This window comes from Molothrus aeneus, chromosome 3, assembly GCF_037042795.1.
Source record: "Molothrus aeneus isolate 106 chromosome 3, BPBGC_Maene_1.0, whole genome shotgun sequence".
In the NCBI taxonomy this organism is placed as follows: Eukaryota; Metazoa; Chordata; class Aves; order Passeriformes; family Icteridae; genus Molothrus; species Molothrus aeneus.
Window position 1 is genome coordinate 8,325,824 of NC_089648.1, and position 14,269 is coordinate 8,340,092.

General features: G+C 37.9%; 1 protein-coding gene across 1 annotated transcript in view; it reads left to right on the plus strand.

Moving 5' to 3' along the window:
- KIF16B (kinesin family member 16B) overlaps window positions 1-14,269 on the plus strand; it is a 139,339-nt gene that overhangs the window by 16,893 nt on the left and 108,177 nt on the right. Inside the window, exons 3-9 of the mRNA XM_066547784.1 lie at window positions 377-490; window positions 4,801-4,917; window positions 10,259-10,356; window positions 10,859-10,968; window positions 11,596-11,738; window positions 12,332-12,500; window positions 12,649-12,780. Coding sequence (XP_066403881.1) covers window positions 377-490; window positions 4,801-4,917; window positions 10,259-10,356; window positions 10,859-10,968; window positions 11,596-11,738; window positions 12,332-12,500; window positions 12,649-12,780 — 883 coding nt within the window. The remainder of the gene's footprint in view (window positions 1-376; window positions 491-4,800; window positions 4,918-10,258; window positions 10,357-10,858; window positions 10,969-11,595; window positions 11,739-12,331; window positions 12,501-12,648; window positions 12,781-14,269) is intronic.

Consider the following 14,269-nt stretch of genomic DNA (forward strand, 5'->3'; position numbering starts at 1 on the left):
TTCGTGGTGCAAATACCTCTCTGGCTCCTGTAAATTATATGTGGAGGATAATTCCTAATTATAATAACAGCATATATGGACCCATTTAACTGAGCCCAAGTATTGTGACAAAAATGTGCTGTGGGGTTAGAAGCAGTAAGCTAAAATTCAAATAATTCCTGCTGTGCTGCTTTATGAGGTGGCTGCCTTTCTTACTGAAGGGCATGCCCCTTCCTAATTTTGTCAGTGCTGTTGGAATCATCTCACCTGTCATACATTTCTAAATGTGTGTAGCATTATGTTAGATTTGCATTCTGATTATTTATTGTCTAATGTTTTTAATTACTTCATCAGGATGTGTTGTACCAGCTCCGTTTTCTTTTTTTTTTTTTAATAGATACCAGAGGGTGCTACTGGAGACACAGGACGAGAAAGAACAAAAACATTTACCTATGATTTTTCCTATTTCTCAGCAGACAGTAAAAGTCCCAACTTTGTTTGTCAAGAAATGGTAGGATTTCTGATGTTAATAATTGATCTTTTTCCTTTCCCCTTTTTTTTTTTGTCATGGAAGCATTCCATGAAACTTCTTTCCATTGAAAGTGCTTCTTCTGTAATTTAGAAATTTTCTAGATACCTGAGAGTTTGAATTTTGCTTTGTTCTTTTTTTTTAAAACTTATCTAACAGTGAAAGTGGTATGCTTTCTAAAACAGCAGGCTGAATGCCTTCTTTCAAGTTCTTTTTTCTGATTGGTGTTGTATAAGGTCAAGTTAGAAAACCTCTCTAAGCACTGAAATTGGTTTTGAAAAGCTTTTTAGAATAAAGTCACTTTTGAGAAACAAGCTTTAATTCACTTAGAAACAATCTTACCTGGTTGAAGTGTGGTGTGAATTTTTTTTTTTCCTTGGTCCAAAAGCCTTGGCAAACATTGAAGAAAATTCTTTTTTTCCTCCTCCCCTGAGTATTCACCTTAGGAAAGGACAAAACAGTTTTTCTTTCTGTATAGTCAGAACAGAAGATTAAACTTGGAGCTATAGGCATTATTCAGATAAACAGACCCTTTATGACCTTGCATTTCATGTGAATGTTGAACTTTTTGCTTCTTTCCCATTCCCTAATAAATTTTTTAAGTGAATCTCAAGTAAGTTGTGCTTGCTGACTTCTCTTTTGATGCTGTAAGCTTCAACTGAGAGTAGTTCTTTCCCTTAAAATAATGCAACAGTTTACTGAATATCCTGTAAGCCAGCTGGATCCATACCTTCTTGGTATATATCCTATCTGCTCAGGAGTCCTTGAAATCAGGGATGCTGTAATGGCTAATCCTAAAAAGCCTCACAATTAAAACTAGTCAGAAGAAACAGTAAGTTGAAACCATTTTAAATATTTATGAGAATGACTGGTTTTGCCTATATATATATTTATAAAATTACTATAATTGATGGGGAATTTAGACTTGGAATTTTTCATTTAACCATCAGGGTAAGTGATACATCCTCTTATTTTCTGAATACTTCTTTTATTTCAGTGATATATTAGGGTTTGATAATGTATATTCTTAAACTTTCTAGACTGTTGTTTCTTGATGATGTTCTTTTAAGTAACACATTTTTTGCTGTTTTTTGAAATACCAGGAAACATACATTTTATCTGGCCATCAATGTAGAAATACCCTAATTACTGTGGCAAATTGAAGTAGTAATGTATTTGAGAGCAATGATTTGAACCTGAGATTCTAGTGAATGGTTTTAGGCAGGTGTTTCAGGCCATATGGCTTTGCTAGAATTTTAGCAAATGCTTTAAATTGAGCACCCAGAGTCAGTTAATTATTTATTTTAACTAAAGCAGCTTTGATAATGTATTTTTCTGCTCTGATTCTAAATGAAGCTTCTTGTCATGCACCAGTTGTGACTTAAATTTATGGATATTTAATTCTTGGATCTTCTAGATATCTGCCTTTAGATAGTTCTGGAAAGCTGTGTTAGACAAGATCACATTAGAGGAACCCCAGGAAGAGATTCATGGTGTTTGTAGGCTCTTGCTGTTACAGTGCAGGTTATTTCCAGAATCCAAATTTGCTGTGAAAAAATTAGGTTAATTCTTGTCAAAACAACCATTTGCAAAGTAAATTTGAATGCATACAAATAGATATCCAAGTTGTAGTCTATGTTGATGTCCAGTTTCCACATATAAGTGATAAGTTCCCTTTTTCCAAGTTTTTCCTTCTGGTGCCATTTGCCTGTTTCAGAGTGGGTCAGGTAGAGGCAAGATTACTATAACTTGCCCATGTCAGGAGTCTGTAGAAACAAAAATAAATTAAAATGCCCATATACTGATGGCTGCAGCAGCCTTGAGCAATAATTTTTAAAGCTGAGAGCTTTACAATTGGTAATGATATGATAAATCATAAATTTGGCTTCAATGTGTGTGTTCAGTACTGTGCTGTTAAAGTGTGTTCCACAGCCTTGGACACCTCCTGTATCTGGGCTGGCAGGAGTGTGGACTTCTCTTGCTCAGCTACAAAAATATTGTTTCTCAGGTGTTGTTTTAATTACACTGTGTGCAATGCTTTGAAAACAAAAGGAGTTTTTAAACTCTAGGAGTGCAAATCCTAAACATGCACTGCACAATGTACTGGTTTGCTTTTCTTAATGATTTCATATTTAATTGGAAGGCTTTGTAGTTAAGCTCTTATCAAGTTCCTGCAGAAATTACAATTTGCTGCACCAATGGCATAGAAGGGTCTCTTTTTTTGCATTCATCTTGCCAGGGAATAAAATTGATCTTGATTCTTGGTGATGTGGTTGCCTAGTGCCCTTTGTTCATGATTGTTACGTTTTTCCATTTGAAAGGCAGAAAAATAAGCAGTGGAAATCTGTCTAATACTGCATATCTTATTAATATGCCTTGTAGATGCAAAATACACTTTAGTATTTCCAAAGTTAGAGTGGGGATGGCAATTTGCCATCAAGCTTCTTAGTTTGTGTTCCTGACTGAGGAAAAAATAGAGTTTTGATACTTACTGCCCTTTTGTGACAAACCAGTGTCCCATCCAAGCAGTCTTTGCTTCTAACCTGTGTGTTAAGCCTTTGTGTTCAGACAAGGCTGACTGTACCTGTCCTGTGCACTACCTCAAATCACATGCAAGACATACACACATTTTTAAGAAGGAAAATTCCATCAAAGGAGTAGTGCATAAAGACTTGGACACTGAGAAAAATAGGGGAAAGAATAAAGTAGCTTAGGCTGATCTTTATGTTCTTTGAGAGATATAAGTGGTTACAGCACTGTAACTCCTTTGCTGGAGGGAAGGTCAAGTGAAGTATTCCAAAGGCACATTTGAAGATTAGTGATTAAAGAAATTACCCAGCACTCCTTCTAGGGAGAAGCTGTGAGATTGTACTGTGCTTGTGCCATTCACTATTGAAAATGGCTTCTATGCCTTGGAATATAAACCACATGCAGTGCAGACAAGTAGCTAAACTATGTGAAGCATCAATGAGATTTTTGAAAATCATGTCTAGATGGTGAGACACAGGTTAATATTTTAATTGGGAGAAATGCTGCACCAAGTGTTACCCCTTGCCCAGTGAGGGGTTGTCACATTCATATTTTTTGAAAAATCTCTTTGCCCAGGATTTTTCTCCTGGGAAGCTGAGAAGCCTCGGAGAAAAAGGAAAACAAATTCTTATCTCATTTGCTTCTCCTGTGTTATGCTCACATGTGGAATGTGTTTGGAGATTGTTTATCCAACAGGTGATTGTTTCATTGGTTTTTGCTGTGGGTTGTTTTCAGTCATTGGCCAATTGGGGCCAAGCTGTGTCAGACTCTGGAGAGAGTCACGAGTTTTCATTATTATCTTTTTAGCCTTCTGTAAGTATCCCTTCTGTACTGTTTAGTATAGTATTCTTAAGTATAATATAGTATCATAAAATAATAAATTAGCCTTCTGAGAACATGGAGTCAGATTAATTCCCTCCTTCCTATGTCTGGAGGCAACCCAAATACAATAAGGGGTGTGGATTGAAATGAGGGGATGATGATGAAAGGTCAGGCAAATCTATGAGGTATGTTGGAGGGAGCCAGTATTGTAGAGGAAGGTGGTGAAGGCATCTGGTGAGAGCTGAATTTATTAGGTGAGAATAGAATCCCATATTATGTGATGTGGAGGAAGGATCATTGCTAGATATTACATGGTGAGGGTAAAAGAGAAGGGGTTAAATGATGAAAAAGGGTCACTAACTGCATTAAAAACAAGTTTCCATGTTTGCCAGCCTAGAAAGCATTGCTATGTGAAAATATGGGGATTAAAGCAAAAAAACCAAAACCAACCAACAAAACCCTCCAAAAAGACAAAGAAAGAATCTGACAGAATCATAGAAATGTTTCCTTTTGAGTGGGGACTGGATATTTGCAGAATGTGGAGAGTTGGTGAAAATACAAAAGATAATAACATAAAATGCAAATAATATACATAATATCAGATACAAAAAGATAATAACAATAATGAAGAGTGAATGGAGTAGCTGAGATTGCTGAAAGACATTGGGGCTTTAGAAAAGAAGGTAGCAATTTGACATGTCAAATGTTCTGTGACAGAGAAACAAATAAAAACCAAACCACTGCAGTGCTGTAAATGAAAGATGGTGAATGAATATGAAACACTTAGTATTTTATTTGAAATATTAATTTCCTCTCCTGTAGTAAATATGTGTTTTGTCATTGTGTTGTGGTATCGTTCAATATTTGCCATACTGGGCTGATGGCAATCTTCTTCCCCAAGCTTCTGTTGGCTTAAACATTTTTTTTAATTTTATTTTTAGGTTTTCAAAAATCTTGGTACAGAGGTGCTTAAATCTGCTTTTGAAGGTTACAACGCTTCTGTGTTTGCATATGGACAGACGGGCTCTGGGAAGTCCTACACCATGATGGGAAATGCGGTACGTTGTGTTGTCACTGAACCCTAAAATACCGCCTTGGAGGGGCCCTCCAGGATCCTTTGGTCCAACTTTTCCTGGCAAAAGCATGGTCAAGACAAGGCCCAGCATCCTGTTCAGATGAATCTTGAAAGTGTTGGTTGTTGGGAATCCACCACTCCCCATGGCACATAATTCCAGTTGCTGGTGGTTCTCATGGCATATGGTCCTCTTGTATGCAGTCCTATTCTCTGCAGGAGTAATTTTTGTCTATTACCAGTGTCTTTTGCGCGTGACTCCTTGTAAATAGGAGTCTCCATCTTCTCTGTAGGCACTTGTTTAAATACTGTAACATGGTTATAAGGTCTCCTCTCCTTTATTGTCAAGGCTGAACAAATCCAACTCTCTGCCTTTCTTCACATGGCGGCTTCTCAGTCCTTTGGTCATCCTTGTGGCCCTTTCCAACCTGTCCATATCTTTTTTTATGGCAGAGACCAAAACTGAGTGCAGTATTCTAGGTGTGAACTGACAAGTGCTGAGGAGAGTGGGATAATGACTTTTTTATCTGTGCCATGGTTGTTGTGATGCACTCCAGCATCCTGTTGGCTTTCTTTGCCACACTGTTTGCTCATGTTGTGCTTGCTGTCCACAGGACCCCAAGTCCCTTTCCACAGAGCTGCTCTCCAGCCAGATAGATCCCAGCCTTTGCTGCTCTCCTGGATTATGTTCTTTCACGTGCAAGACCTTATATTTGTTGAACTTCATGAGATCCTTGTTAGCCCACTATTCCAGTTTATCCAGGTGTTACTTCAGGGTGGCTGTCCCTTCTGAAGCTTTGACTTCCCCACTTGCTTTGGTGTCTTCATCAGACTTGGCTGTGCTACTCTTGGTGCCATTGTTCAGGTCACTTATGAAGAGTTAAACAGCTTTGGGCCCAGTATTGATTCCTGGAGACCCCACTTGTGACAAGTTTCCAGTTTTACAAGGAGCTGTTTGCCACCACACTCTGAGTGCAGCCTCCATAACTTGTTTGTTTCTTTAGCAGCAGGCTGTGGGAAACCATGTTGAAAGCCTTGGAGAATTCCAGGCAGATAATGTCCACTTCTTGTGCCACATTGAATGAGCAGGTGTATGTTTTTGTTGGAATGGATTAAAATTACACTGTGGCAGGAGCATGTTTTTTATGGGATTTTTAATATTGCTTCTGTCTGTATGCTACTAACCCTTCCATGTATCACATCTTCTAACCAGTAATTTTTGTTCAGTAACAAAATCAAAAATTTCTAATGTTGCTGATTTTTTTATGCCCAACTTGAGACAAAAAAAGAGGTACTGATTTTGAGAAAATTAATCATCAGCTTTTTCTGAAGGTATGTGCTTTTTAAACCTCTTTTGGAGACTGAGAAGACTAAAATAGGTCCTTAGAGAAGGCTGTCAGGCAAGAAGCAGAAATTGGGCATGATGGTAGTTCATCAAACCCTTATGAGATGATACAGGAAATGAAATTTTAAGGATTATGTCCTATTGAGCACTGCAGGAAGAGGAAGGTGTGATGATAGGAGGTATTTGGCACTTTGTGAATTTGGTTTCTCACAGTTGCCTCTGTGCCTGTCTAAGGACAGAGAGGACCCACTAAACTTTTGGGGGTGGAGCAGTCTAGAAAGACTGACTGATGAAGCCAGGCAGCCTCTGCAGGTTTCATTCTTTAATCCTTGGGAAAAGAAATGTATTGTGTCTTCTGCCAGTAGAAATGAAAAGGAGAATATTAACACTTATCCTTCTTTGGATAGATCACTCTTCTGAAATGTAGTAAGATTGGGGTCTTTGCACCTCCTCTAGCTTAGGAGAGTAAATTAGCTGTAAATCTTTTTCTTTCAGTTGTCACAAAATAAGTAGCTTTGTATTTACCTCAATATCAAAAGCAGAATTGACTTTTGTAGTCAGAAAAGATTTCACAACCTAGGTGTGGATTTCTATTTGAGAAATTTATAAAAGTGACATTTTTATGAGACTGCCTCACTATATATAATGACTGTAATTATCAAAACAGTTTGCAAATGAATAGATGCTGGAGTTTGTTTGACACTATTCAGCAATAAAGGTCTAATCTTCTTGGCATGATACATAAATACTTTAATCTGGCTTTGTATAGAGTGCATTTAAAGTATACTCAGCTGGCAAGTTAAATGCTTCAAAATTGATGGCCCTGTCAGAGAGACTACAGTGCTATAAGAAAACTTGAATTGGAAATAAGTGTTCTTTCTTCCCTACTTCAATTTAAAAACCCTGGGTTCTGTTCTCATTTTGTTTTCAGTATTTGCTGTTCTTGGCTCTGGAAGGCTTCTCCTGCAATTCTGTGCACAGCAATCATTTCAAGAAATATGTGGGCCAGTTAGAATGTTGAGCAGAGATATTGAAATGAGCAGAGATCTATAAAATATCAGACTTGGATATGCAGAGAAGGGAATTCAGACCTGGATATGCAGAGAAGGCAGGACTATGGGGGATTAAAAGTCTTCTAAGACCTGAAAGGCTGCTACAGAAAGGAAGAGGATAATTTGCTCTTTATGGTCAAGGTAGATGGGCAAAACTCAGTCCATTTAAATTGCAATAAGGATTTTTCTGGTTAGATAGCACAGAAGAAGAACAGGCTTTTAATGAGAAAATTCAGCTTTTGAGTGAATTACCTATTTTGGTTCATCTGATTTTCATGTCTGGAAACTCTGTAGGCCAGGAAAAAAAATAGTCAAAGCTGTAGTTGATCCTGCCCTTCAGCTCTAGGGGGTGAGAAGGTGAAAGTGTTTAAATATAGTTTCCAATAAAGAGTGTACTTTCTTTAAGATGTACATTTTACTAGCATAAGACTCTGGGAACTGTGCGTGCTTCCATTCTCAACATTCTATTGCTAAGTTTGAAATTACTAATTTAGAGCTCATGCTTCCTATTTTAAGCCTCTTTTTGTGGTTGCTGGATTATGTCAGACACTAATGATTTGCCTAAAACTTTGTGATAGATCTTCCATGGTTTTTTCCCCTAAGCTTTAATTAAAACTATTCAGGTGTTTCCAAGCATGAGATGAAAGAAAAGTATTTTCCCTCTTCTGTTGTGTAAAAAAATTAAAGCGTGTGTGGGAATTTCCAACTCTGACCCATGAAATTTTACCTGGAAATAGAGATTGATAATAGACAGATATTGGGAAAGGCTGCTCCTCTGTTGCCAGAGGCAGGTGTCTCAAAAAAAGGCCTGATTTAATCTGCAAGTTTTTCCCTTAATTTGGGGTTTATTTTGGTTTTTAGGTGCAGTCATGTTAAGAACTAGGATGGGAGCAGAGAATAGATTATTATTTCAAAGAATGAAGCTTGGTTTGAGAAGGATAAGAGAGACTGATTAAGAGGAGGAAGAAGTTGGGAAAAGGCAAAATGGATGGATAAAGTATAATTAAAAAACTGGAAGTGACTGATGAATTGGGAATTTTATCTGGGCAAAGGAATGAGGAAGAGAAGCTCGGGGGTGGCACTTGGAACGAGATTGTGACAGAGTATGCAGAGGGAAGCTGAAGATTGAGGGCAGAGAGACCAGTATGGGAGCAAACTTGAGTGAGCTGGGGCAGAAAGGGTTGGATTTTCGTAGGAGTCCAAGAAGAAGAGCAATCTTTGCCCATGGAGCACTGGCTCTGGCAGAGTTTGGTGCAGGGGGAGTCCATTGGCTTTGTGTTTTCCTGCTGCCAGTTATCTGTAGAATCCCACCAGGGAGTGCCTAGTCTATGTTCACATTGAATGTGTGGTCTGGCTGGTCCTAATTTGCATCCTGCTTAATTACAAGGCCCCTGACTGTAAACACAAGAACATTTCTTTTTGCAGTAGTAAATAGTCCATCACATTGAGTCTCTTTTTAGACTGGAGGGAAATTGTAGCTGACAGACTGTTCTGTGAGCTGCTCCTGAGCCTGGACCTCTTAGCCCCAAGCTCATTTGTATGTTTATATCCTGTCCTGTTATTCCAGGGAGCCATGGCTCTGAGGAAGGTTAACTGCTATCTCCCTGAAGCGTGGGGAGATGTCCTCAGCAGGACTTGGTCACCTCCCTAATCCTACTTGGTGGGAATGGGGCAGCTGGGACTAAGCCCCCCTATGTCAGATGAGACCAGACCTGTGTAACCATGATGTTTTCAGAAAAATCCTCTTTCCTCAGGATTTTCTCTTGGGAAGCTGAGAAGCTTCAGAGAGGAATGAAAACAATAATTATCTGATTGCTGCCCCTGTGTTTGCTGCTTTGGAATTGGACATTGTTTACCAAGAGGTGAAAATTTGATTGGTTCCATGTGAATTGTTTTTAATTAATGACCAGTCAAAGCCAGCTGTGAGTGACTCTCTGAGGAGTCATGGGTTTTTATTATTATTCATTCTTTTCTAGCCTTCTGATGTATCCTTTCTCTTTCTTTAGTATAGTTTTAGTATAGCATTCTTTTAATATAATATAATATCATAAAATAATAGATCAGCCTTCTGAGAACATGGAGTCAAATTCTCATCTCTTACCTTGTCCTGGGGACCCTCAGAAGCACCACAGACCTGTGTGGCATTTTCCTGCTCTTCTGCTGTGGGGAAAACCCTCACTACAGCTCACTGCTTGGCTGGAGAGAGCTCTTCCAGGACCAGCAAGGAAATGCATGCTAAGTTTCTGGGTATCTCAGTGGGATAGGTATTATTCAGTTTGCTTTATTAAACCAACCAAGCATTTCATGCATAAAAACTCTTTATCTGCAGAGGCAAACATTCAGTAGTGAATATCAAATTAAATTTGGCAGGATTGTGGGATATGGTGAATGAAGATTTAATTTTGTCATTGTGTACTAATTCAGAGGACTTGTTGCACTTTTCACCAGAGGAAGGATTGTGACCTGGGAATTTTGGGGGTTTGAATGAAAATGTCCCATGGCTATTTGTATGTGGTTCTGTTCTCTGCAGTTGTTGCCAAGTGCACAGTGAAATGAGATTGAAGCAGTTAAAGATACTGGTGAGATAAGGCAGTTCATGACTTACTCTGGGGAGCCAGTCTCTGCCTTAAGCAGTTGGGATTATTCATACTGAATGAGAGGGACAAAATGTATTCCAGTAGCAAAGAAATGAAGCTGGTTGTACATTCCACGCACAAAAGACTTAAAGTGGCAAGGTGACTGCAGTTAAATAAAAGGCAAGAGAGTGTTTGCTGAAAAGTTTTGATTTCTCCCCTTTCTGGAGTCTTAAACTCTCCACTAGTCATCTAGGGTGTTATTTTTCAAAATATATTGGATTGGATGCATACCATTCATTATCAAATATATGCATGCATATATAGGATTGGAATTAAGAATTGTTGTTATTGCAGGGTGATGCAGGTTTGATACCTCGAATTTGTGAAGGATTATTCAGCAAAATAAGTGAAAAAACGAAGCGGAATGAGGCATCCTTTCGAACAGAAGTCAGGTAGGTCATGGTATATTAAGGCTTTGCAGGTTATCAAACTTGTTTTATTTACAAACACTCTGTTTCACTTTATCACTGGGAAGAGTGCATATTTTTCAAAAATAATTTTTTATGCTTGGCCTCAGTTCTAGAATTGATTTTTGTTGGCACTTGCAGTCGAATTGTGCGGTACTTGTACCTTCAAGCCAAAAGCTGTGCATATTGTGTCATTTAAATGATAGTGCAAATGCCTTTGCTACAGCATCCTCCTTTTTTTACCCTTTATTTCAGACTAACATTAGGAGATCTTGATCTTACTCATGTCTGCTTTCTTTCCACTTCCTTCTTGCCTTTTTGGCTTTTTCCTTTATGATACAATACCTTGTAGTCATTATTATCTTAAGCCAGCTTTGAGTCTGTGTTCTTTCTCCAAGCATTTTGCTTTCATACTTGTGTTAGTATGGCTTTCCTTTTATAAAAGGCTCTTGAATCAGTCAGTGGCTTTCTGTTCTTTTTCTTTCAGTTATTTGGAGATTTATAATGAACGTGTGAGAGATCTTCTCCGACGGAAGTCATCAAAAACAAATAATTTACGAATACGAGAGCATCCAAAAGAAGGGCCATATGTCGAGGGTAAGAACACTTCAATTGTTTTACACTGCATATTTTATTACCTTTATATGTTCTAAAATGTAGTGTCTAATTGTATAGGGCATTTTATCTTTTGAAATATTAATTGTGATGGATGCAGTGCTTTACTTTAGTAAAAAGCATTGAAGGAATAGCTTTAGTTTTGCATCTCTACTTGCTGTCCTAGTCCAAATATTATTACAGGGTTTTTTATCAGTGAACTTATAACACATTTTTAAGTAATGTTAAGAGACTCAATTGGTTTTAATAGTTGACTATAATTTATAAATCTTAGATATTTAGGTGAAATGAAAACCTATCAGGATCTAATTGTCCTAATCTGTTCTCTACCAGAGAACATTCATGTCTCTTGTGCAATTATGCTCATGTCATTCCACATAATAACAACAACAATATTAATACGATTGTGTACTTTTTTCTTTTTTACTGCAAATGTGTAAGTTCTCCAGTGTTCATATGAAGTCTCATTCCTTTCCTTAGGTGATGAACAAGTATAACAATAAACACTAATTACAGCAATACTTTGCAGTCATGAGGGTAATTTGAATCTTTTTGTAAAGAAAATTAAGGACATATATGAGCATACTGTAACACTCTGCTTTTCTTCAGACTTGTCTAAACATTTAGTCCAAAATTATACTGATGTTGAGGAACTTATGGATGCAGGAAATATAAATAGGACGACGGCTGCCACTGGAATGAATGATGTTAGTAGCAGGTCACATGCCATTTTCACAATCAACTTCACTCAGGTAACAAAACAAAACTCCTCCAAGAGTTTTTTTAAACCTAAGGTGCAGTTTTGTTTCACTAGGTTTCTTTAGAGCATAGTGATCTGTTTGCTTATATGTAGCAAACTCCTTTTCTAATGACTTCTAATGCTCTTTGTTGTTGTTTTTGGGGGCTTTTTAGAAAGCCCATGGATGACCTGCTAGATGAAGAGAACTTGGAGGTGGGGGAGAAATTGAGTGTAAATTTATCTGGGCATACTGTAACTTATTGAAAGCAACATATAAATATAATTCAAATATTGTAAGCTTAATGAAATGAGTGCAGCACATGTTCACTGCATCATGTAAATTACAACTCACAGTGTCATAGCTTGTCTGTAAATGGCTAAAAAAGTTGCAAATATTACAATTTAAAGAAATGATATGGGAGTTAGGCAACTATTCATTATCAAATGTCTTTCAGTGGCATCTTTAATACACTTGTCTTCTCAAGATCTCCTATTGTAACCAAGTTAAATTCAGTCATGTCATGAAAAAAGCCACTAAATTTGATTCAGTAAAAGTGCAGTATTTATTAGCTTAACATACTTTTCTTTGCTTTATTTTTTCTTTAGGCTAAATTTGATTCTGAAATGCCTTGTGAAACTGTTAGCAAGATTCATTTGGTAGATCTTGCTGGAAGTGAGAGAGCAGATGCCACTGGTGCCACAGGGGTTAGATTAAAGGAAGGAGGGAATATTAACAAATCCCTAGTTACTCTGGGAAATGTAATTTCTGCCTTAGGTGAGTCTCTGGTTTTTGTGCTTGTCTGTCTTGAGGTGTTTTTAATCATTATATACCTTTGTTTATTTACACAAATAATGGCCTATCACATTTTTGAAAATGAATGAAAAGATCTAATTTTAATTTTTTTTCTATCTTCTCATCACAGCTGATTTATCTCAGGATGCAACAAATCCTCTTTCAAAGAAGAAACAAGTATTTGTGCCTTACAGGGACTCAGTGTTGACCTGGCTATTGAAAGATAGCCTAGGAGGAAACTCCAAAACTATAATGATTGCCAGTAAGTGTTTTTAATTTACTCTTTTTGAATTCTGAATAGTTCATGCTTAATAGGATGGATGTAATATTTGGATTCCAGATGTTTTGTTAAGGCACAACATGGTTTAAACATACTAGTGATTTCTTTCTTTCTGAGCTTTCTAATAACATTCTGGTTTTTACTTACTCTCTGCACACATAACTAAAGCTTTGTGCATCTGCTCTGTAATGGTGTGTGAATCAGTTGCTGTTCCAAGCTGGTGTTTTTTTGTTGCATTAGTAGCAACCTGATCTGTTTTGACATCCTGTGGGGAAGATGGTCACTTTTACCTAACCTTCTAAAAGCACACAACATTTTAACTTCTTGTCTAAATTTAAGTATGATCAGTTGTCTTGAAAACTCTCACAGTTTTCTTTTTGCCCATAGGAAGGTCTGCAAGGATCACTTAGTTTAAAACCCTACCATGTGTATTGCAGGTTTGTCAACAAATTGGAATGGGAATTCCATTCCCAAAAAAACCGAAGTGAAGCCAGGATGATGTTTAAGGGGACGTGAGGATTTTGGAAGTTGGAAATCATGGAATGGTTTGGGTTGGAAGGGACCTTAAAGATTGTTTAGCTCCATCCCTCCTGCCATGGACAGGGTCACCTTTCACTAGACCAGGGCGCTCAGAGCTCCATCCACCTCGGGTAGGGTCAGAGACACAGACACCAAATCAAGGAACTATATTTACTATAATGTAAAACTGAAACAATCACAAAAGGATAAGCTAAACAAAGCGCACATAATAATTAGCTAAGAATTACAAAAAGATAAGCTAAGAAGAGCACCTAATAATTACTACGAAAGAATGTCTATAGTGATTAAGAAAGATACATCACCAGGTTACCCTAAAAAAGATGCATCATCCAAGTCTGAGAGACATCAGTTGTGGGGGAAGCTGTCACAGCAAAGGACGGGAGAACCACACCTGGAAATTGGGAGCTCCTGTGGTGTGTCCCCCTCAAGCCATGAGGCTCCCCCACTTTGCTATGGCAGTGGCCCAGGTTTTATACTGTTAAACAAACAAGTGGACGTGATTTCTAATTTCATTCTCCTGTTGGCTTTTTCTCAAAGACTGCCATAGGCTCAAGGAGGAACCAAGGGAGTTGTCTTTGATTGTAATACCTCCCCTAATTAGGCCAGATGTACCCTTACCCAGTTTCTAGATATGTAAAGGTGAATACATGTTTTGCCAATAAATGAACGTATATATATATAACAATACTCTGCTAATTACCAAATATATGTATGACATTTGGTTGGAAGGTTCATCTCTATGTCAGCTTTGGCTCAGGGCCTGTTGTTCAGGCCTTAGCACTTCCCTGTCTCAGTGCCTCACCACCTTCTGGATTCTTGGGGTCTCTCGCTGCTCACAGTGACCCTGAGAAATGTTAGAAAGTCTCTTTTCCCAGCCTGGTGCTTGAGGAAGGAGTCAGAGCTCTTCAGTTCTTGGTCTCAAGGTTGTTTA